Source organism: Manis javanica, chromosome 9 (genome assembly GCF_040802235.1).
Source record: "Manis javanica isolate MJ-LG chromosome 9, MJ_LKY, whole genome shotgun sequence".
NCBI classification, from domain to species: domain Eukaryota; kingdom Metazoa; phylum Chordata; class Mammalia; order Pholidota; family Manidae; genus Manis; species Manis javanica.
This window is the reverse complement of record NC_133164.1, coordinates 84375078-84401387: the sequence shown is the minus strand read 5'-3', so window position 1 is coordinate 84401387 and position 26310 is coordinate 84375078. Positions and strand designations below refer to the sequence as shown.

At 37.4% G+C, this 26310-nt stretch overlaps 1 protein-coding gene across 5 annotated transcripts in view; it reads right to left on the bottom strand.

Annotated features, from left to right (window-relative positions):
- Positions 1-26310, bottom strand: part of LPIN2 (lipin 2) — an 89003-nt gene that overhangs the window by 14106 nt on the left and 48587 nt on the right. For all 5 annotated transcript variants that reach the window (XM_037018314.2, XM_017668901.3, XM_017668903.3 and 2 more), the window contains 6 exons: positions 17979-18074; positions 15103-15404; positions 6045-6152; positions 5250-5376; positions 4144-4468; positions 1493-1592 (listed from right to left, as the gene is read on the bottom strand). In XM_037018314.2, the coding sequence (XP_036874209.1) occupies positions 1493-1592; positions 4144-4468; positions 5250-5376; positions 6045-6152; positions 15103-15404; positions 17979-18074 (1058 nt within the window). The remainder of the gene's footprint in view (positions 1-1492; positions 1593-4143; positions 4469-5249; positions 5377-6044; positions 6153-15102; positions 15405-17978; positions 18075-26310) is intronic.

Genomic DNA, 26310 nt, shown 5'->3' with positions numbered 1-26310 from the left:
TGTGGACAGAAGGGGTGTGTTGTGTTCTTTCCTAGCCTGAAGACCCTCCCCTGCAATCCTCTCTCCTTTCCCTGTCCAGGCTGTAAAGGGCTGATGAAGCCTTAAGACGGAAGGAACTTGTGCTCCTGGAATCCCTGTGTACAAGGCCTCCCACCAAAACACCAAACCTGCACTGGACTATCCCATGATAAGAAATAAGCTTCTGTTGTGGTAAACACTGAGGTCTTTTGAATTTTATCATTTAGTGCAACCAGTGTTACATCTAGGATGTTAACACATTCTAAATACATGGAGGATACTATCTGACTCAGCATGTCCCCAAATCCACAAGGTTGATGTGATTTATATTAAAGTTTAGCTATAATTACAAATACTGTGTATTTACAAGATGACACATTCATAATGATAAAACAAATGCTTATAAGTACTGTAAGTATCTACCTTTGAGCATTTATGAAATGCCTTAAGAAACAATGTGTTCATGATGGGCACTGACCTACACAGTCCAGTTATAATGGAGTGCAGTAAGGTAACATTTGCATAAGTCACTCTCCCCACTTTTTAAAAGGAAAACTAAGAAATCTATTTAGGAATATCAAGATAAATAAATAAGGACTGGGAAATCTAAAAATGATAATTCTAACGTAGCTTATATTTTTACTTTCTTAGTGGAAAAAAAAAATGGGGAGCAGTTTTAGTTACCTCACCTCAACAACCCAACTATTACTTTAGATGAGGAAGATATTTTGAGACAAATTTAGAAAAGAGAGGTAGGAAGGAGTTCAAAGGGCCCTCCAAAAATATCTTTACAAAATTTAAATATCTTCATATCAATCTCATCTTTCTATTCTAAATTAAAACTTGTTTTTTTCCCCAATTATTTAGAAGTGTTTTATTATGTGTGCCCATGGCTCAGTAGAGTCAAGCCATTCTTTCTGCGGGGAGAAGTTTTGTAATCACAGAGTATACTAATGGATTTTCCCTAAGAATGGAAATGATCTTGGGAAAACAGTACAAGCATATCATATCTGAAGCATTAGTTCCCCAAGGGGAAAATCGTGAGGAGCAGGAAGGTGATGATTGGTGAGACTCTAGGGGATGTGGGACGCCCAGGCCAGCTGCAATGGTGCCTCACCAGACCCAGGCTGGAGTTTAGAAAAAGCCTGGAAACTCACATCCACTGAATGAGTCTGTTAAAGACTGTTAAGTGCCTATGTGAAGACATATCCTTTGATATAATCTTATCAACTAATGTACCTCTTCCTACTGTACTGAAATTTTCTTCATAAGTAGGTAAATTACTAGTCTTAAATCAATACAGTCCAAACAACACATGCACAATTTCTGAATTTTCCAAAATCTGAAGCAGTTATCCAACTAAGTTAAAGAACACCATCACCTTGCTCCTTTTTCTCAGATAAAATGTTTTGCTCTAGAAATAGCTCGACTATTTCAGAGCTGTTCACCCTTCAACATACAGGGAATACACTACCTTTTAGGGAAATAGAGAGCTGCAACTTCAGGTTCTAGAGCTTTCAAGTCATCTAGGTAAATATCATCAGGTCCCTGGTGTTGGCTTCTCTTGTGGACACCTGTTTTTGTAAGAAAAACATGTCAGAGATAAGAACTTAGCTAGTCTTCTTTTATAACTCTGCAAGAAAACAAAGGTTTTCAAACAAGAAAGCCAATGATTCAAGCTGTGTTTTATTTTTAAAGGAACCAACTAACCTTTTCACTTGTGTGAAATGTTTCACTCAGCTATTAATCCATGACATTCAGTGTCAAACAAATAACAGCTGCTCAATAAACACAAGCTAATATACTCATTCTTCCGTTTGCTGTTACATGAATAATCCTAGCCCCTAAATCATTTCTATTTGATAAAGTTTTTTTATATTTATGGTATGAATAAGCATGAACAAATCTGATGAAATCACCAGCATCAAGAAAGATGCCTTTATTCCAAAACTGTGAGGGACAGGTTGTGGGGAACAGGATAGTCACAGGTGCCCAAATATCACCATGCATCACCTTCTGATTGCAAAAGGACAGAAATCCTTCACAATGCATAAATCTGGCAGACAACACCTCAGATAAGAGATCACATTTAGATTCACTGATAGTGGGACATTTGGAGATGCCTTTTAAAGAACCCAATATATCCCATACAGCAATTCTCAATTCAAAAAAATATTTAACCCACAATTAAGTATCTAGATCAGTACTGCCAACTACAGTAGTCACCAGCTACATGTGGCTACTGAACACTTGATGTGTCCTAATCTTAAGTGAGGAATGTCAAATGTATTTAAAAATGCATAAAATACACACCAAATTTCCAAGACTTACCTTAGAAAAATCTCCGTAATTGTTACACTGATTAAATGTTAAAATTATAATTTGTATTTACAAGCTGAGATAAATTACACTAAACTTAAGCTCACATTTTTAATATGAGAAGATCTAAAATGCTACATGCAGCTCAAATCCTTTCTATTGTAAGCTGTTCTAGAGCTAACTTCCAATTTAAGGGAGTAAGGGGATGCCACCTGAAAAAGAGATACACCAAAATGTAAGAAGGTATGTAAGACAGTAAGGCTGCACTCTTCTAAAGGTGAGTGTCATGGGTGCAGAGAGGGAAAGAGATGTAGTGGCTGGAGGAGGGGGGTTGAGAGAGAGTGAGGGTGTGTGTGTACGTGTGTGTTGGCGGGTGGGGGGGAGCTATTCTGCATAGAAGATTTAACATAAAACCAAATGCAGCACCTGAACCCTGATGAGCTCTTGGTTTGGGGAGAGGGGCTAGGCAGAGAACCAGGTAAAAAGTTATTCTTGGTATGTTTGGGGAAATGAGAATATGGATTCCTCAAGATGACAATGCTACTGTGCTTATACAGAGGATGTTCTTATTCTTAGAAGGTGTATCTTCGAGTATTTAAGGTGAAATGTCATAATGCCTGTCACTTGTTTTCAAATGGCTTAAAACAATAAAAAACCATATATGTGTGAGTGGAGAGACAGAGACACAGAGAGAAAACATGTATAGACTCTGCATAATAACAAACTGGGGGAAAGAAAGGCAAGGCCAAATGAACAGTGAGATCAGTGAGGTGCATCTATAGACAGCTCCCACACTGTGTGTAAGAATAAGGTCCAGTACTTCCTTGACTAAAAATGTTCACCCTGAGAACTGATTCTCCCCCTTAACGTTTCTTAGGTAGAACACATGGTTATGGGCCTTTGGCTTCAGCAGAAATGCTGAGCTATGAAAGAGCAGGTACCAAGTTAAGCAGCATTATCAGCCAGAGGATCACATCTGTCCACAAATACCTTGATGGTCAGTTTGATTTTAAATAAACTGTTCTTAGTGACCCTGAAGGTCCATACCTACAGTGGATATTCATTAAGTTAGTTAGTGATTATTTAAACTTCGGTGTTAGAATTTTTTAAACAAGTGAAGTAGTACTTGGTTATGTGACAATCGGTATTTTTCAGTAAGCTGTTATGTCCCTAACAGTAGGGTCCAAGGCTAGTGTTCAGATAGTGAGTGTGGTCTGGCTCTTACTGTTCAAAGTATCAATGGATAACTTTGTATTTTCTAAAAGCTAAGAAGGTTCTGATTTATTGAACTTGTATTCCAAAAGTGAGACAGAATTGTTGAGTCAAGAGTTGGATCCAATTTTGTTTTACAGAAGACAATCAATGAAAGAACACATACTAACAATTGGTGCACATTTATTTATATCTCATTTTATTGCAAAAAAGTACTTAATTTGACCTCAACTGCTTCAGAAGAAAACATATTTGTCTAATTTCTTATTTAAGACTGTAATTTTTTAAGATCCCACCTCATTTTATTGACATGTCAATGAAGTGGTTAATTTTACCTATTAACTGATTTAAACACATTCATTCGTTTTTCAATAAACGCACCTCAAGGGCCTCGGGAGGAGCAGCAGTCAGGAGAGGGCAGGAATTCAGAGTCCCGGTCCAGTGGGATTTGTAGTGCAGCAAATAAGCAGTATTTAAACAAGCAATCCTGACAGTGTGTGAACAGTTCTTTTTGGGAAGTACAAATATTATTTGAGACCCTGAAATCATTTACCATCTAAATTCAGGGCACCTGATGCCAAATCAAACAGTTACCTTTCTTCTTCGATGGTGAGTCTACTTTTGCTGCTGGTTTTGATTCTGAGGGCACCTCCACTGCTGATGGGTGAGGAACATGGTCTGCGGTTGGCTCAAAGGGAGGGGCCAGAAGCTCTGCAGTGGAAGCTGCATTGCTCATCTGCTTGCACAGGGCTCGGGGCTTGGGTTTCACTATGGCACAGACCGTTTCTCCCACGGAAGCATCATTTTCAACTTCACTTAGGAGGCTGTCCTCGCTGGGAATTACCCGAAAATGGGTATTTTCTGATGGTGTAATTGTAGCTGTCCTAGGATGATGATCTGATCTTTCTTTTTTGCTGACCTAAAAAAATCAAATTGTTTAGAAATTCAACTACTTTCAACAGTATTTGTCATAACCTATTTCTTAAGCTGGATGCAGGCAAATCTGTTCATTTTATTTATAGTTACACACTAAGTAAATGCATTGGTATTTCATATGTGTGAAATATTTCATATTAAAAAGTGGAAAAAACTAGTAACTGGACTTGTTCAACATCGTATTTATAAAATAGTTACATTTACAAATGTTAAACACTGGACAAGACAGGAAATATGACAATTTTTGATACTAAGGGATAATATTCTTTTTGGGGGGAGAAAATCTGAGTGCTACATGAAAATTGAGCTCTGCTTAAACATTAAAAGCGGGTAGTCAAGTCTTAATGCAACCACACATATAAGCAAAAAGTGTACTTCTGAAAAACTAGAACTTAGTCTAAACATTTTTCTTCTTTCCTTATGAGTTAGCAAAAGAGCTCTCATCATCCATTTCCTGTTCAAAATTGCAGTGTGGGAATTTTATTTCCTTTAGATACCTTTAAATTTTCATTTTTTAAATGTTAATTAACAATCAACCTTGCTAAATAAGAACCAAAATAATGGATTCCTTCTACTGCAACCACACAGTGCAAATGTTATGAAAAATATTAACTCTGGATCTACTTATGTGGCCACACGAGGGCACTGCCACCACTTAATTTACATGAGTTGATAAGAAATCACCCTGCCCCTTCTCTCGTGGACATAGAACTTCTCACACATTTTTAACCGGACACAGACTGCAGGCAAACAAACCCTAGTACCTTGGTGGACTCTGGGAACCCGCCCCATGTCCACTCCATGTGGGACTCGGATCTGAGCAGGCTCTCGGCAGTTTTTACCTCCAGCTCTGAATCGCTCTTAGGACATGAGGCCACGGGGGAATAAGCACTGCAAATACAGGACAAAGAAATGTGCTGACTTAGCTCAGGAACTTCAGTCGCTGAACTTCACAGATTAAAAGGAATGTCAGTTTGAATATACCAATATTGTCCTGTCGATATAAAGACTATTGAAGGTAACATCAATTATTTCTTCTACTTCAGTTGTGTAACAATAGTAAAAACAATGCCAACAGATTATTTATTGAGGACTTGCTGGGTCCTCTGTAAACACTTTAGACACATTATCCCATTTGATTCTCACAAGAAATGAGAAAGGCTAATTTTATAGGAGAGGAAATGCACAGAAAGATGGCCTAAACTAACATCACTAATACAAGAGAGAAACTGGATCGGATCACAGAACAAAGTGTGCCTGCATTCTTCATAGCAGCATACACAGTTACAGTTAATACTTGATGCTGTAAGATTAGAATTTAGGAACTGCAGAGGGCCAAATTCTATGCTGATTTTATAGATCTACAACTGACCAACTGAGAATGTCAGATCAAGTTTAGGGACAAAGTAATTATGGAGAGAAAAAGTCTATATTCATGTAAAAGGACACATTCTGTTCCTCTACTGCATGGGAGAAATGGGAAAAATCATTACTGTCGAATAACAGAAAAGCAATTTAGTGTATCTTTCAAGAAGCTGAGAAATCTAAAAAATACTTACTTATCTAAAGGGGACCAATCTCCATCAGATAAGGGGTAGTGATCCCCAGAATGGAAGAGCAAAGTTTCCTTGTATTCTTCTTCCTTCAAGGAAGCATTTGAAGATCCTCTGTGAAAGGAAAAAAAAAAAAAGAGGCAAGAACAATGACACTTACGTCAGCTTAGTAACATCCTGAAAATCTACAGACACATCATTGAAACCGTACAACTGAAGGCGGCCAAATGATTAACAACTACTCCACTTAAAAGGCAGGGGAAGGAGGGCTGCATTACTACTTGAACACGGGATACACAGAGAAAAGACAGAGATGACGTGATTGAATTCCTTTTCACATCCATCTGGGAGAGCTCACTCAAAGACTAGAAGATGAAACTAAAACTCTGGGTACATTTCATTCAATCCTTACAAATCTGAGGTAGAAATCCCTGTTTTAGATATTAGGTAATCAAGCATCCAGAGAAGCTTAGTAACTTGCCCAAAGTAAAAAAGCTAGTAAGTCGTTGGATTCAAAGTAAGTAAGCCCTTGCTCCTTTCACTATACTCTCCTGTATAGAACAGAAACCGTGAGACTATCAGCTGAAAATAAGAGCTATGGCTCAAAAATTCCAAAGTACCCTAAAAACTATTAACAACCCAGAATTTATTTTCTTCTTTGGCCCAAGTGTTAAATGAGAACTTTCTCTTTACTTTGACAGAATCTAAACGAGGGGAAATGTGACAAAAATGGTGAAAAAATATTATAAATGCTTTTAGGATTCCTATACATATCTTGGAAATGAATACTTAAACTAATTTACCTTGCAGTTTTCCTGCACTGCAGAGTTAATATAAGTAACCTGCCATATAACTTCGAAAAAAAAAAAACAACCCTCAGCAGCACCAAGGGATCCAGTTTTTCATCATTAGTTGAACATTTATCCCTTGTCTGATTTACTTAATGGAGTTAATGTGATATTTATGTGGTGTATCTTATGCAAAGCTCTGAGGGCATTAAAAAAAGTATGAAGAAAAACTCTGAATGCAGGAAGCACTATACTTTTCAAGTTTGAGGCTTCTTAGAGAAAATGCAATGTGCTACAAGGACAGATATTAAATATAAAAAGAGATTATCTGTATCACTTAACTTGCCAGACTACAAATAGGGACAGAACTCAAGATAATTATTAAGGTTCTCCTAATTCCTATCTCCTTTCTTTTAGAAGGAATACTCTGGGCATGCAACCTCATTCAAGAGGAGAAAGACATACTTAAAAATGCAGACATCCTGATTTCTCTCAGACTGTTCAAGTTCAGTTGGACAATATTCACCATATTATAGATAAGTTTTCACAAATGCCTAAGGTGCCTAACTGGTTTTCTTGGTTTCACTGGAGATGGCTGGTAATTACAGGTATGCTTTGGTTACGTAACTGTACTCCTATTATGTTAATGTGTGTGTGCAATTTAATTAGTAGTTTAAAACCTATACATGCTGAAGTTACTCTACAAGAAGGTGTGTCGAAGAAATAATCAATCTTCCCAGGTTTTCTTCCACCTGCTACTTCTATAGCTTTTCTTCTTCCTTCCTAATTATAACCCTTAAGTAGAATTCGTGCCTCATATCGAATTTACTGAGTATCATAATTCTTCCAAGTGGTAAAGACACCTCAAGACAAATGCTGGGCACAGAAGCCACAGGGCATAAAATATGCAAAGAAGTAAAAAGCTAACCTTTTCAAACAATAAGGCTTCTCTCTCACTTACCAACTTAACATTTCCCTGTATGGCCTCGGAAGATGACTGGTTAGCCAGAGATGGGTAAGATTCCTCAAGGGAGGAACAACCTAAGACAGGCACAGTCGCAGGAGGGCCATCAGGTGAGAAAATGGGGATCAACAGAGGTGAGGCTTAGAACCTCCCCCCTCTGTTCTGAGAGAAATCTTCTGCATACGTGGATGTTTTATTGCCCTTGTCTAGCTTGGATTAACACATAGTCTACAGGCACACACCTGATCATCTACATTTGCTCTCTTATAACACTAAACTATGTTTTCTACCTTTATCTTGTATCTACCTACCACTTCAGCATTTTATTAAAAATAATAATAATAAAGAGAGAAATGTGGTATCCACATATAAATCAAGTATAAAAATCAAATGAATATTCATATTTGAACTGACTGTTTATAGTTCATAATGCATGATCAAAACCAAAAGCCTCTGTGATGACTGCCCTTGTAATGTTCACCATGTAACTTATTCACTATGTAAGAATTTGTTCTCCATGTAAGAACTTGTTCGTTATGCTTCAGAAGATTGGAGACTGACGAAAATTAGGCTTGGGGTGGATTAATGATTGTGCATTGAGCATTGACCCCCCTATACAGAATTTTATTGCAGTTAACAACCATTTGATCAATAAATATGAGAGAGGCCCTCACAAAAAAAAAAAAAAAGTACACACTTCCAATTGTAAAATTAATAAGTAACCGGGATGTAATGTATAGCATAAGGAATATAGTCAAAATATTGTAACAACTTGGTATAGTGATAGCTGGTAGCTAGAATTATCATGTATATAAATGTTAAATCACTGTGTTGTACACCTGAAACTAAGGTAATACTGTGTGTCAACTACCCTTCAATAAAAAATACTTATCTAAAAAAAAAATGCAGACATCTAGGTAAACATACTCTATTTCTTAAAAAAGGAAAATCAAATGTAAAAGCAGAAAGGGCAAATCAGACGCTTATGAACAGTCTTTATTTGAAATGATAATACAACTTGGCTTATCACTACTCTACTCATATATTTGGAAGTGGTTTGAAAAGAACAATGTAAAAGCTACAGGCCATAGAAACTTTATCATTAAAAAATATTTTGGTTTTGGAACATATTTCACTGCAGTATAAAAGGTAAGCTAAGAAAGGGATTTAGTAAAATTCTGAAGGAGAGAGAGGAAGGGGGAGGGAAGTGGGGGGGAGGGGCAGGGAGGATCAGCACCATTAAGAATTCACAACCCCAGGAAGACATGTAACTGGGCATATCCTGACAAAAATAGAGCCCATTAGTTTAGACCCATTCGAGTGATAGAAAAGTTTCTTTCAGTCCTATAATTCATTAACTACATTAGGACTTCTAAAGTCCTGTTAAGCACTTTTCAAAATGGTCTATATGCCTGAGAATGAGATTAGGTGACCAGCTAGGCAGACTAAAACAGAGTAACTTAAACTAAGAACATGATGTGAGGATATATAGGGAGTATTATACATCAGAATGTTAAGAAAATAGTATGAACACTGATTACATCTATGTCAAAACAGGACAAATACATACATTAACACTGAACAGCAGAGGATCTGCAATAGGCTTCACAGCTTGAGAGAGAGTTGTAGTAAGTGTGTATAGAACACATCAGCCTTTACAGAAGCATCTCAACATTATGTTCCTAAATTCACATCATTTTGTTAATCAGTTATCTTTCCTATTCAAAAACCAACAGAGGTTACATGATCCACACTAATATCAAAGTTCACTGAACTACATACTTAACATCTATGAATATTAGTGTATATAAATTATACCTCCATTTTTTAAAAGTAGGGAAATCAATAAAGTTAAAATAAATAGGCCAATTATTTATAAATAGTAAATTGGGATAAGTTAGAGGGACTAAATGAGACTTAGTCTATTTAACTGGTAGTATGTAAGAGATAACCAGGGTTGCTAACTACCATGACATATTTACCCTCAATCTTAGCCCCGTATGAGTCAATAAATAAATTTCAGTGTGGCTAAGATCTAAGTTTGCAGTTGGATATAGGACATTTCCCATAAATGATACCTGATGATAGGACTGAAAGGACCCTATAACATTCCAGTCCTACTGTGCCAGAAATGAAGGGCACGAAAGGCAAGAAGTGGGCTGTGAGATTCCTGTCACCACAGAAAAACTCGGGGCGCAGTCCAGAAGCCAGATGCAGATCAGGAGAGGTACGCAGTCTCAGGTATTGATGCTGTCTATGAAGTCTTATGCTCCTGGTAACTTGTAAGCAAGTCTATTTAGTGGATTAAAAAAATTAATTCCTTTCTGACAATATGGTCTTAAACATCTAATTTTGTTACTGCTGGGCATTTTAAATATTTCCATTACTGGAATATTGTCTATGAAGTCTTAGGCTCCCTGTATTTAGATTTACAATATATAACTTGTAAGCAAGTCCATTTAGTGGATTAAAAAAATAAATTCCTTTCTGACGATATGGTCTTAAACGTCTATTTTTGTTACTGCTGAGCATTTTAAATATTTCCATCACTGGCATGTTTTATATATTTGCACTCAAGATTGTGCTAAAACACTGTCCAACTAGGAAAGTCTCTTCCCTCCAAAAGGCCACTTATGCCTAGGTGCAGTGTTCTTAATACATGTACACACATATCCATCCATCGTCTGGAAGGACAAGCAAGGTTTCCTTGCAATATTCAGGCAAAAGTCCACCTTCAGCAAGGGAGAGAGACTCACAAGGCACAGTTTAGAGCAAGTTCTGTGTAGTTTAAGGCTCCCCAGTTTCCACAGAGTTTCTACTAGTTATGCAAACATCCCACTTTAAAGGATGTTTCCATCTTGACCACACTGGTATGAAACTAGAAATAAATTACACAAAGAAAACAAAAAAAGGCCTACAAAGAGATGGAAGCTAAACAACACGCTTCTAAGTAATCAGTGAAACAATGACCAAATTAAAACAGAGATCAAGCAATACATGGAGGTAAATGAAAACAACAACTCAACAGTGCAAAACCTGTGGAATGCAGTGCAGGTAGTTCTAAGAAGAAAGTACATAGCAATACAGGCTTCCTTTAAAAAACAAGAACAATTCCAAATAAACAGTCTACACTCACAATTAAAGAAATTAGAAAAAGAACAAATAAAAGCCCAGAGTCAGTAGAAGGAGGGACATAATAAAGATCAGAGCAGAAATAAGTAAAACTGAGAAGAACAAAGTAGAAAGAAATCAATGAAACAAGGAGCTGACTCTTTGAGAAAATAAACAAAAGAGATAAACCCCTAGCCAGACTTATCGAAAGTACACACACAGAAAATCAGAAATGAAAAAGGAATAATCATAACAGACACCACAGAAATACAAAGAGAATTATTAGATAATACTATGAAAAACTATATGCCAATAAATTGGACAACTTAGAAGAAATGGGCAGCTTCCTAGAAAAATACAACACTCCAAGACTGACCCAGGAAGAAAAAGAAAATCTGAGCAATTACTAGTAAGGAAATCAAATTGGTAATCAAAAAACTACCTAAAATCAAAACTCCTGGTCCAGATGGCTTCACAGCCAAATTCTACCAAACATTTAAAGAGCTAGTACCCATCTTTCTTAAAATATTCCAAGAAGTAGAAGAGGAGAGAATACTTCCAAACTCATTCTATGAGGCCAGCAACACTCTAATAGCAAAACCAGACAAAGACATCACAAAAAGAGAAAATTAAAGACCAATATTCCTGATGAACATAGATACAAAAATTCTCAACAAAGTATTAGCAAACTGAATCAAAAAACACATCAAAAAGATCATCCATCATGACCAGGTGGGATTTAGTCCAGGGATGCAAGGATGGTACAATATTTGTAAATCCACCAATATCGTACACATCAACAAAAAGGAGGACAAAATAACATGAGCATCTCAACAGATGCTGAAAAAGCATTCGACAAAATTCAACATCCATTCATGATAAAAACTCTCAATAAAATGGGTACAGAGGGCAAGTATCTCAACATTATACAGGCCATATATGACAAACCCAGAGCCAACATAGTACTTAATAGGGAAAAGCTAAAAGCTTTTTACTCTAAGATTGGGAACAAGACAAGGATGCCCACTCACCACTTTTATTCAACATGTATTGGAGGGCCTAGACACAGCAATCAGACAACACAAATAGATAAAAGACATCCAAACTGGTAAAGAAGAAGTTAAACTGTCACTGTTTGCAGATCACATGATATTATACAAAGAAAACCCTAAAGAATCCACCAAAAAAACTACTAGAACTAATAACTGAATTCAGAAAAGTTGCAGGATATAAAATTAATACACAGAAATATGTTGCATTCTTATATACTAACAATGAACTAGCAGAAAGAGAAATCAGGAGAACAACTCCATTTACAATTGCATCAAAAAATAGAATACCTAGGAATAAACCTAACCAAGGAGATGAAAGACCTGTACTCTGAAAATTGCAAGACACTCATGAGAGAAATTAAAGACACCAATAAATGGAAAGCCATCCTATGCTCATGGATAGGAATAATTGATATTGTCAAAATGGCCATCTTGCCCAAAGCAATTTACAAATTCAATGCAATCCCTATCAAAATACCAACAGCATTCTTCAAGGAACTACAACAAAAAGTTCTAAAATCATATGGAACCACAAAAGACCCTGAAGGGCCAAAGCAATCCTGAGAAGGAAGAACAAAGCTGGGGGGATTATGCTCCCTGACTTAAAGCTATATTACAAAGCCACAGTAATCAAAATAATTTAGTACCAGCACAAGAACAGACCCTTATCAGTGGAACAGAATAGAGAGCCCAGATATAAACCCACACATCTATGGTCAATTAACATACTATAAAAGAGCTATGGATATACAATGGGGAAATGACAGCCTCTTCAACAACTGGTGTTGGCAAAACTGTACAGCTACATTTAAGAGAATGAAATTGGATTGTCTAACTTCATTCACAAAAATAAATTTAAAAATGGATCAAAGACCCAAATGTAAGTCATGAAACCATAAAACTCTTAGAAGAAAACAGCAAAAATCTTTTGAATATAAACATGAGGAACTTTCCCCTAACCACATCTCCTTGGGCAAGGGAAACAAAATAAAAAATGAACAAGTGGGACTTTTATCAAACTAAAAAGCTTCAATACAGCAAAGGACACCATAAGCAGAACAAAAAGGCATGCTACAGCATAGGAGAATATATATTCTTAAATAATTTACCCAACAAGGGGCTAACATCCAAAATATATAAAGAGCTCATATGCCTCAACACCCAAAAACCAAATAACCTGAATAAAAAAAGGGCAGAGGACCTGAACAGACACTTCTCCAAAGAAGAACTACAGATGGCCAACAGACACATGAAAAGATGCTACACATCACTAATCACCAGGGAAATGCAAATTAAAACAACAGTGAGATATCATCTCACAGCTGTTAGAACAGTCAACATCCAAAAGGTAAGAAACAACAAATGCTGGCAAGGATGTGGAGAGAGGGGAACCCTCCTACACTGTTGGTAGGAAGGTAAATTGGTGCAACTGTTGTGGAAAGCAATATGGCAGTTCCTCAGAAAACTAAAAATAGAAATACCATTTGACTCAGTAATTCCACTCCTAGGAATTTACCCAAAGAAAACAAGATCCTTGATTTGAAAAGACATATGTATCTCTATGTTTATATCTGTACTGTTTGCAAGTCAAGATATGGAAGCAACCTAAGGGTCCACTAACAGATGAATGGATAAAGAAGTTGTAGTACATTTACACAATGGATTATTCTTCAGCTGTAAAAAAAAAAGAAACCCTCCCATTTGCAACAACATGAATGGAGCTAGAGGGAATTATGCTCAGTGAAATATAACAGGTGGAGAAAGACAAATACTAAATGACTTAACTCATTTGAGGAGTATAAAAACAAAGCAAATCAGAAGGAACAAAACAGCAGTAGACTCACAGACACCGAGGACGGACTAGTAGTTACCAAAGGGGAGGGATGAGGGAGGCTGGGGGAGAAGGAAAAGGGCATTAGGGGCACAATAATTTGTAATCACAGCATAGGTAGGTCACGGGAATGGTAGTACACTGTGGAGAATACACTTAATGACTCTTTAACATCTTACTATGTTGATGGACAGTGATCACACTGAAGGGGGTGAAGACTTTGATAACATGGGTGAATGGTGTGTATTTGAAACCATCATAAGATTGTGTATTAGTGATACTTTAATAAAACAAAAAAAAGAATGACTCCATCTTTGATCTGCCTCCTTGAAATAGCCTCAACTAACTTTATTTCTATTATCAGTGAAATTCTTGAAATGTAACAAATTTAAATACGATGCTCTTTGACAGCACTAGCTGTCCCAGAAAGTAGGGTGTGGTCTTTTCAGCAGCTGAGGTGAAACTGCACAAGTGGACCAGCATCTACCTCATAGTGCCATCCTCCACCCACCCCAATTCAAATAAAAGGATTAAAAAATTCAGGGTCATTCGTGGGTAGCAGTCTCTTGTCCAGTGCTCATCAATAAAGAGGCAACCCCAACACACATACAGTCCTTCCAGTGCCAGGCAACCACTGAGTGGCACAGGTAGAAGATCGTCTTCTACAAAACAAACCTTGAGTGGAAAAACATATAATGTTCCACCCCTGAACTGTTACCTTTTAAATTCCAGGCAGTGCTGCCTTCAAAACTAGTATATATTTTGAGCATTTCTACTGAGCTGGTAAATAAGCAGTCATCAAGATTTCTCACTAAAAGTAAAATCAAAACCATCAAAACCTCCTTTCTTCTTCAACTTAACTAGGATGTTGCAATGATAAAGTTGTAAAAACCACTTAAACTTCTCAGGAATTGGTGAGATTCAAAGCACAGGCCCACCAATAGAGAAATACACCTGATATTGTCCTGGGGCAGGTCACTATTTCAGATCTTCTTTGGAACTTAGGACTTATTTGGCTTTTAGAAACCCACTGGATTAAAAGATGCACCCTGCCAGTCAATTTCAAATGATCTTTCAGTACCACAACAGCAGGATCCCTGACAGTAAGTTTTGCAGACTTGCAGAAAGGAAAAAAGAGTATGTCTCTCCCACTTGATTTCACAATAAACTGTCAAGTCCAAACCTCACATTGCAGATCCACAGAAGAAACTATAGCAGCATACTGTGCCTGAGCTCTGCCTGCACCATGCACAGCCATGCAGCACCTGCTGGCCCCAGAGCCCCCCAGGCCAAGAACCTCGCAGACTGAGAGCTCTACCTTGCTGACTGGGCCCCCTTGTCATCATCAGAGCTTAGATCCACATCCACAGTGTCTTCTGAGGCAGGGGACACGGCCTGGTCTTCCTTCTTACCATCCTGTTTGCACTTCTTTCTTCTTCGTTTTTTCTTTTTCACAGAACTTGAAGTGAAAAGTATCTCTGTTTCTAAGATGTGTGAGATGTCTGAACCCTGAGATGGTCTTTCACTTCCACCAGGCTTCACCAAAAGGGTGTCAATCTCTCTGAAGAACTGATCTTCAGTGGGAATTGGTGAGGTGGCCAGGTAAGCAGGAAGCTTTTCCTTAAAGAGAACATGGATAAAGTTGTCCATAGCAAAATGAAGAGTGAATCAAAATAACGAGTTCTTTGCATACCTAAACTGTCAGAGCAGTAGAAAGAATACACAGTCCCTAAAGGTGAGAGTGTCACACTGAACTAGGGCACTGCCACTCTACTCTGAACGGGTCTTCACCTGCTGTACCTGGGTAAGCATGGGCTCAGGCAGTCCACCTGACTGAACACATTTGGAGGAACTGATATACCAAATCAGCGGGAGTACAAGTAAGCTAGAATTAAAGCAGAGCCATTAAAATCTCTGTAAAGAGAAGTTCAAAGCAGCCACAGCATTCCAGGGGCGTTACAAAATACTCTGTCAAGAATTTACAAAGGTAACAGGATAAAGCAGAAAACAGGGGTCAGGAACATCCCATCAGACAAAGGACAGTAGGAGAGGGAAGTGAAGCAAGGAACGATGTAAAATTTAGAGTGGTTAATGCCTGTGTTTGCCCAATTAATTGAGAGTAGAGGAAAGTGATTATAATTAAGAGACCATATCATGTTAACAATTGAAATTAGTGAACTTTTAAATCTTAAATCAGTTAAGATATTCTTTCAGGAATTCAAATGAGGAAAAGAAGGCCCAATAGAAATAATTAAACACATAAAAATATCAAATAAACAAACAAATTAGTGTTCAGGAAATGTCTTAGTTATTGGCTTTATTCTTTTGTATCATGGAAAATGGGAGGTAGGTAATGGAGATCTAAGTTAACTTCAAATAATACAGAATACTTAAGTTTTTACATAATAATCCTGAAAATGAATGGGTTTCCATCACTATTTTAAATTAAATTTTTGAATTTTGCTTTGGTAAACATATTGCCCTGAAGTGGAAGCTTTGTTTACCAAAGCAAAATCTGTGTTCACCAGGTACATTCACTTAAAATGTTCCCCAGGCACTGAGGTGACAGGTTGTGGTCTCTGACTCCCAAGGCCTTATAAAGTTTACTTGTACTTCTTAAAGGGTATTTTGTCTCTGATAGTGTTCCCTGGTTCTATTATAGCAACATCTGCAAGGTGTGAAATAGAAATAATCCTTAATATCTATCAATACAAGAGCAGTTAAATTGTGCTGTCTCCATACTACAGAACATTGTGCAGCTATTACAAAGGCAGTTAGATCTAGAAAAACTAACTTGACAGGCAGGGATGTTAATGTCATATAGTTTAGAAGAGTAAAGGTTGAGAGAAACAAAAAGGTAAATAAATGGAAGCCAGATAAGTTTTGATGATGTTTATTCCCCTTAAAACTACGACCTCCTGAAGAGCAGGGGAATGGCAGGGAATTGGCACGCTCCACGCTGATCTTGCTCAACATAATTTTGAATGGAATCACCAGAACTGACCGTGAGACCCACATAACAAACTGTCAATAAACCCACTACTCTCATTTATTAATTTATACAAAGACCAATCCATATTATGAATTATACATGATTTTAAGAAATATCAAAAACATTTTATTCTTGTGTTAACTCATTTATTGTTTCATTCTGCCTTTTGCCTCTGTCTCTGAGAGGAAAATTTTACTTAGGCCAAATAAATGCAAGCAAGGTAATACAAAAACAAATAATTAAGGGACTAGAGAAAATACTGGTCTGGTAAGGTTCCTCTTCATAACCATACTCTTCAATGCTGCTTTACATACTAGTTCATACATTTAGGAAGTTGTTGGCTTCTTCCTAAACTAAAAACTGATAAACAATCTCATTCTGCTATTGTTTACTTCTTGGTGATTTTTTGATTTTTTTCTTCGTGAATTTATGACATCAAACTGACAGTTCATCTTCAGAACCAAAAAAAGTAGTGTTGTATACTTCAAACTTGAAGGTTATAATTTTTGCTGAGATTTTATTCTTTATGATGGAACATGATACCATCTAAGAATTTTTAAAAAGATCCACACTAAATTCATCAAAAATAGTTTACCACCATTCAAATCAGTGGATACAGAGGAGTGTATCCTTAGCAGGGAGAAAAAATGTGCTCTCTTGCTGAAGTAAGCTAAACATGCAATAATCATTTATGAAGGGTATAGGTCAATTAATTTAAACCTCTTGTAAGCATGATAATCTAATTCAAATAGCTATCCCAGGTTAGGGATACAACATCCCTAACCAAACAGTAAAAATGTTTTCCAAGTTTAAAGGTCACCTGTGTACAAACAACATACTCACAGCCTGAAGAAATATGCCTTGATTACTTAGGCAGAACAGAATGTATTCAAGTCAAGGTGTAAACTGTAACAGACACTAAATAAGAAAGCTCATTAAAGACAGAGAAAAAGATGTGCCTTCCTTTAGAAGAACAGCAAGTGCCAAGGTCTTCTGCATGCACTCTGTACCCCGAAACTTGGTGTGGAGAAAAGTCCTTACTCCACCAGTTACTTGGTGATAGCTGAGTTCTTCAACCTAAAACTGAAGCTTGTCTAACCAGCAGCAATCATCTATACAACTAACCACAAAAACTGCTGCCCATTTGTGTTTTGGGATGCCTGAATACAGTGTGTGAAGTGAATGTGACCCCTGGAGCTTACATATTCCTCTTCCGTCTCCTCCACAAAGAAAGCTTCTCCATTGTCACCCAACTTCATGTGAAGATCCACTGCCTCACCATTGATTTCTATATCAATCTAAGAGAGAAACAAAGTATGATTTAGCATTCAGTCTTTCATTCAAGCTAAACCAAATCTAAAGTGTTTGGTTTCTCAAACAAAACTTAGTTTTGGGGGTGTCCTTCAAGACAGCTCCAGAGAAACACTGCTCCCTGCCTCGCATCCCATCCTAAAACCAGACCTTGATGTATAGGGGATGGATAACCAGAGATTGAAAGTAAATGCCTTATTATCTATATTATAACATAAAATTTAAAAATTACTTAATTTGTCAAATGTCATAAAAGAGAAATGTCACTGCCAACATTTGAGCACTTTCAGAGTTACAGTACACACCAGGCTTGCCTTGCCCAGTTCAGATTAGCACACAGATAAACAAATTTCAGTTACCACAGTAATGTTAACTCTTAACTGGAGAAAGTATAAACATCACTGCCAGCTCTTCTGGCCACATACTAACTAGATAGTAACAGGTGCCCATCGTTATCAGTGGCCCATCATGTCACTTTTACAAAGTCTGTCAATGACTACTCAGTTGAGCACACCTGTTATTCAGTTCAGGTACAGTCAGTAAAGTTCGTGGTTGTACTGCCTCCTTGCCTCTTAGTGATAAACCCATATGACATTTTATAAAAATGGATAATTAAGAAGAAATTGGTTGATTCTGTAACATCTTCCTATGTTGACAGTGACCACACTAGTGGGGGTAAAGATTTAATCATATGGGTAACTATTGAACCACTGTGTTGTATCCTTGAAACCAACAAAAGATTGTATACCAACTATACTTGAATTAAAAAAAAAAAAGAAGAAATTGGCCAAGGTCTAAGTAAAAGAACAAGAAGTTAATAAGGGAGGAGCCAAGATGGCAGCATGAGTAGGACAGTGGAAATCTCCTCCCCAAAACATATATATTTTTGAAAATACAACTACTCCTAAAAGAGAGACCAGAAGATAGAGGACAACAGCCAGGCTACATCTACATCTGCAAGAACCCAGTGCCTTGCGAAGGGGGTAAGATACAAGCCGTGGCCCGGCGTGACCCGAGCGCCCCTCACTCCAGTTTCCGGCGGGAGGAGAGGAGTCGGAGCGGGGAGGGAGAGGGAGCCCAGGACTGCTGAACACCCAGCCCTAGCCATCTGCACCAGAGTGCAGACACAGTGCGTGCATGGGGTGCTGAAAACTAGGGAACCAGGACAGTAAGACCTGTGAGCGGGTCCCCACAGCCAGCGCCCCTGGGACAAAAGAAAGGCGAATGCTCTTTGAAAGTCTTAAAGGGACAGGGACCCCACAGCTGAACGAAAGCGTCCCGGGACACTCAGCCCAGCAGCTGGGAATCCCAGATAACTCCAGGTGTCCTAACCCCCTGGGCGGCAGCACTCCTCGGAGGCCCCTCATGGTGATAAACATCCTCCTGCTCATTCCTGCTCCAGCGCAGCCCCGCCATAGTGGAGCCACACCCTGAAAGCAGTCACGCCCACAGCAACCGCACGGAGCTCCACAGTGGCCTGGGCAAGAATCAGAGACCCCGTCTGTGTGCAGCTGCCCAGTAAAAGCAGCTAGGGGTCGCCATTCTCCCAGGAGAAGAACACGAGGAGTAAGCAGGAAGGGATTTTGTTCTCCCAGCTGACACATGTGCCCTCTGCCCATCGCCATGAAAAGGGAGAATTTGATTCAGACCAGAATCACACAGACATCCCCTGAGAGGGAACCTGGGAGACAGACCTAACCAATCTTCCTGAAAAAGAATTCAAAATAAAGGTCATAACCATGCTGATGGACTTGCAGAGAAATATGCAAGACCTAAGGAGGGAGAATACAGAAATAAAACAAACTCTGGAAGGACTTCAAAGCAGAATGGACAAGATGCAAGAGGGCATTGATGGAATAGAAATTAGAGAACAGGAATGCGGAGAAGCAGATGCAGAGAGAGATAAAAGGATCACCAGGAATGAAAGAATATTAAGAGAACTGTGTGAGCAATCGAAATGGAACAATATCCACATTATAGGGGTACCAAAGAAAAGAGAGAGAAAAAGGAATAGAAAGTGTCTTTGAAGAAATAATTGCTGAAAACTTCCCCAAACTGGGGGAGGAAATAGCCTCTCAGACCACGGAAGCACACAGAACTCCCAACACAAGGGACCCAAGGAGGGCAAGACCAAGACACATAATAATTAAAATGGCAAAGATCAAAGACAAGGACAAAATATTAAAGGCAGCCAGAGAGAGAGAAAAAAGGTCACCTACAAAGGCTATCATCAGACTTCTCAACAGAAACCTTACAGGCCAGAAAAGAATAGCATGATATATTTAATGCAATGAAACAGAAGGGCCTTGAACCAAGAATAATGAATCTAGCACAATTATCATTTAAATATGAAGAAGGGATTAAACAATTCCCAGACAAGCAAAAGTTGAGGGAATTTGCCTCCCACAAACCACCTCTACAGGGTATTTTAGAGGGACTGCTCTAGATGGGAGCACTCCTAAGGATAAACAGATGTCACCAGAGAAAATAAAATCACAGCAAAGAAAGCACACCAACCAAATACTAACTAAAGGCAAAAAATAAAATCAACTACCCACAAAAGCAGTCAAAGGAAACACAAAAGAGCACAGAACAAAACACCCAACATACGAAGAATGGAGGGAGAGGAATTGGAAGGGAGAGAGATAAAAGAATCATCACTGTGTTTATAATAGCTCAATAAGGGAGTTAAGTTAGATGGTAAGGTAGTAAAGAAGCTAACCTTGAACCTTTGGTAACCACGAACCTAAAGCCTACAAAGGCAATAAGTACATATCTTCCAATAATCACCCTAAGTGTAAATGGACTGAATGCACCAACCAAAAGACACAGAGTAACAGAATGGATAAAAAAGCAAGACTCATCTATATGCTGCTTACAAGAGACTCACTCACCTGAAACCCAAAGACATGCACAGACTAAAAGCCAAGGGATGGAAAAAAATATTTCACACAAACAACAAGGAGAAAAAAGCAGGTGATGCAGTACTAGTATCAGACAAAACAGAGTTCAAAACAAAGACAGTCACAAGAGATAAAGAAGGACATTATATAATGATAAAGGGATCAATCCAACAAGAGGATATAACTATTATAAATATATATGCACCCAATACAGGAGCACCAAGATATGTGAAACAAATACTAACAGAATTAAAGGAGGAAATGGAATGCAGTGTATTCATTTTGGGAGACTTCAACACACCACTCACTCCAAAGGACAGATCCACCAGACAGAAAATAAGTAAGGACACAGAGGCACTGAACAACACACTAGAACAGATGGACCTAATAGACATCTATAGAACTCTACACCCAAAAGCAAACAGGATACACATTCTTCTCAAGTGCACATGGAACATTCTCCAGAATATGGCCATACTAGGCCATAAAAAAAGCCTCAGTAAATTCAAAAAGATCGAAATTCTACCAACCAACTTCTCAGACCACAAAGGTATAAAACTAGAAATAAATTGTACAAAGAAAGCAAAAAGGCTCATAAACACATGGAGGCTTAACAACATGCTCCTAAATAATCAATGGATCAACGACCAAATCAAAATAGAGATCAAGCAATATATGGAAACAAATGACAATAACAACACAAAGCCCCAACTTCTGTGGAATGCAGCGAAAGCAGTCTTAAGAGGAAAGTATATAGCAATCCAGGCATATTTAAAGAAGGAAGAACAATCCCAAATGAATAGTTGAAAGACACAATTATCGAAATTGGAAAAACAAGAATAAGGCCTAAAGTCAGCGAAAGGAGGGACATAATAAAGATCAGAGAAGAAATAAATAAAATTGAGAAGAATAAAACAATAGCAAAAAATCAATGAAACCAAGAGCTGGTTCTTTGAGAAAATAAACAATAGAAAATCTCCTAGCCATACTAAAAAAAAGAAAAAGAGAATCTACACACATCAATAGAATCAGAAATGAGAAAGAAAAAATCACGACAGACCCCATAGAAATACAAAGAATTATTAGAGAATACTACAAAAAACCTGGAAAACCTAGAAGAAATGAACAACTTCCTAGAAAAATACAACCTTCCAAGACTGACCAAGGAAGAAACACAAAATCTAAGCAGACCAATTACTAGCAAAGAAATTGAAGCAGTAATCAAAAAACTACCCAAGAACAAAACTCCCGAGCCAGAAGGACTTACGGTGGAGTTTTATCAGACACACAGAGAAGACATAATACCCATTCTCCTTAAAGTTTTCCAAAAAACAGAAGAAGAGAGAATACTTCCAGACTCATTCTATGAAGCCAACATCACCCTAATACCAAAACTAGGCAAAGACCCCACCAAAAAAGAAAATTACAGACCAATATCCCTGATGAACGTAGATGCAAAAATACTCAACAAAATATTAGCAAACCAAATTCAAAAATACATCAAGAGGATCATACACCCTGATCAAGTGGGATTCATCCCAGGGATGCAAGGATGGTATAACATTAGAAAATCCATCAACTTCATCCACCACATAAACAAAAAGAAGGACAAAAATCACATGATCATCTCCATAGACACTGAACAAGCATTCGACAAAATTCAACATCCATTCATGATAAAAACTCTCAGCAAAATGGGTGTAGAGGGCAAGTACCTCAACATAAAAGGCCATATATGAAAAACCCACAGCCAACATCATACTGAACAGCGAGAAGCTGAAAGCATTTCCTCTAAGATCGGGAACAAGACAGGGATGCCCACTCTCCCCACTGTTACTTAACATGGTACTGGAGGTCCTAGCCAAGGCAATTAGACAAAACAAAGAAATACAAGGAATCCAGATGGGTAAAGAAGAAGTCAAACTGTTACAATTTGCAAATGACATGATATTGTACATAAAAAACCCTAAAGACTTCACTCCCAAACTACTAGAACTGATATCAGAATACAGCAAAGTTGCAGGATACAAAATTAATACACAGAAATCTGTGGCTTTCCTGTACACTAACAATGAACTAATAGAAAGAGAAATCAGGAAAACAATTCCATTCACAATTGCATCAAAAAGAATGAAATACCTAGGAATAACCCTAACCAAGGAAGTGAAAGACCTATACCCTGAAAACTACAAGACATTCTTAAGAGAAATTAAAGAGGACACAAATAAATGGAAACTCATCCCATTCTCTTGGCTAGGAAGAATTAATATTGTCAAAATGGCCATCCTGCCCAAAGCAATCTACAGATTTAATGCAATCCCTATCAAATTACCAATAGCATTCTTCAATGAACTGAAACAAACAGTTCTAAAATTCATATGGAAACACCAAAGACCCCGAATAGCCAAAGCAATCCTGAGAATGAAGGAAAAAGTGGGAGGGATCTTGCTCCCCAACTTCAAGCTCTACTACAAAGCCACAGTAATCCAGACAATTTGGTACTGGCACAAGAACAGAGCCACAGACCAGTGGAACAGAACAGAGTCTCCAAACATTAACCCAAACATATATGGTCAATTAATATACGATAAAGGAGCAATGGACATACAACGGGGAAATGACAGTCTCTTCAACAGCTGGTGTTGGCAAAACTGGACAGCTACATGTAAGAGAATGAAACTGGATCATTGTCTAACCCCATACACAAAAGTAAATTCAAAATGGATCAAAGACCTGAATGTAAGCCATGAAACCATAAAACTCTTAGAAAAAAACATAGGCAAAAATCTCTTGGACATAAATATGAGCGACTTCTTCATGAACATATCTCCCCGGGCAAGGGAAACAAAATAAGTTAATAGTATCAGAATGTAAACAGAGTCACAGAACAGATGCGCATGGGAACAGTAACCCTGCTGTCATGTGAGGGGCTCAAGATGCGCAGCCAGAGGAATCTGGTGAAGGTGAGCTAACCACACAGAAGAGGAAAGTGGTTGCAACAAAAAGACAGAGATGTTCCAGAGGAAATAACATGTGCAAAAAACTTCACATTGAAGGAACTCTCACAGTTCACACTTCATGACATTGAAATACATCATGTCATACTTCCTGGCATCAAAAGCTCAAAGGATGAAAAACTGGAAGCTGATCAAAACATACTGTATGGTAATTTGCTACGACCATGAAAAGATGCTTGTTCCACATCATAAGTTTTGTATCAAGAAAGCAAGCACTGTTCAAACTAGTCTTAATAAGTATTTTACAAAGAAAAAGGGACACCATAGTTCTCAGTTTCTAAATGTTTTAAATCAGTGTACTAAAGATTATTTTATATTTTTTATTTTCCTATATATTTATAACTGACAGAATTTTTAAAGTCTTGATAAAAATGTATACAGATCACAGAAGAATCCTGTTTTTTCTCAGTGATTAAAAGCTTGCTTTGCATTGTTTCAGCTTGCCTAGTCATTTTAAAGTTCTATACTACTGTGCAAAGTGAGGACTATTTATATATAATATTAAATACTACTATATCATTTAAGAATAATGTAGTATTTTATCTGTAGGCTGTGAATAGGTATTTTAAAATACCTTACAATAAATGAATACAAACTTTCAAGTCTTACAGATAAACCCGTAAACTCCCGTTTTAGAATGTTCAGGGATATGAAGATGAAAATGTATAAAGATATAGACAGACATAGAACAGTCCATAATCTAAGTGTACTTAGCTCTGGAAGGCTCTTATGGTAGAAACAATAGCACGATCTACTGGATTTTTTGATCCACTGAAAAATCAGTGAGGACCAATTATCCCTTTTGACCAGTGACTGAGTGCTGGTTCACATCTGGTCACTGAAGGCAACTCCATCTTCCCAAGAACCAGGTAATGATAAGTAACACTTCACACACACAAAAATATTGTTGGCGTATGTTGTCAAAAGGCTTCTTACCAAAATCCTATGCATTAATAACATAACCACATTAAAAGTAACTTTGGAAAACAGTATTCTAACTAAATATACTAAGTCTAAAGATAAAAAAAATGTTAGTACTGTACAGTAGTTAGTATTGTTTTTTTAGTCAGAGATGCAGCTTAACAATTCTGAAGCTATTTTATGTATATGCTAGGATTGAGCAAATAAGTAAGCATATTGTGGAAAGTGAGGCATATTTCTCACTGTCAGAGAAAGGAGTTAAAATAAGGAGATGACAAGGAACCCTGTGGTGATGGATTGGGATCAGAGGTGTCCATGTGAACTCATAATTCTGACAGACAGATGAAGATGTGGGTATGTATACACATACACAGATATTCTTCCTCTGCCCGCTGAGTGGGCCTAGAAGCAATGACAGCGCAGCAGTAATGAGCACACCTAATAACCAGATCCTTTGTTTCTAGATACTGTTCTCCAATAAAAGGAACTAGGGCTCCTCAGAGAAATAAAATGACTGTCAAATCTGCATCAATTTGAGCAACTAAATAAATAATAGATGATTTAATAGAGTATAACTCATTATAAAGTAAATTTAATTTCTAAATAAATAATTGAGTAAGAAAACAGAAGAGAAGGATAGCTCTTCAATACAGCAGAATTTCAATTAATAAATGGAGTAGAGGAAGGATGGAAATGGAAAATCATCATTTGGCAAATACCACAGTAATAATTGTTGCAGGCAAAGTTCATCAATGTGTGCTAAAATTCATGGGTGAGAAAGTATGATGAAAAACAGGATACTTGCATACTCTGAAAGTTTCTTCCCACAAGTAAATTTACAGAATTGTCACAGACTGGATGAGACTAACAAGACAGGACAACTAAGTGTTCCATATCTTGATTGTGGTGATAGTTTCCACAGGTGCAATATATGTTACAACTTATCAAAACTATATCCTTTGAGTGTGTGTGGTTTATTGGGTGTAAATAATAAAACAATAAAACAGGAAAAAAAAGGATGAATATTATAAAAGAAATGGGAAAAACAGGCAAGTAAGAATTAAATATAAAATAAGTTAAAAAACCCTATGTAAAAAGAATTCCTATGTAATTTAAGAAATGTTAAAATGATTATTTTATACAAACTTCTTAATTTTTTTAACTTTATAAAAGATAAGGCTGCATAAAACAGTTTCCCTAGGACAAAAATTAACCCTAATTCCTTTTCTAGCTAGCCTTCTTAATGGTTTATATTACCATGATTATATACTGCTCAAAAAGGCTGGGTATGACATGAAATCTAATTCTTTTAAATGAAAATGCTGTTAAATTCCTGAGCTAAGAAAAAACATCCTTTCAGGTAAAGTAAAAACTTTTTTTTA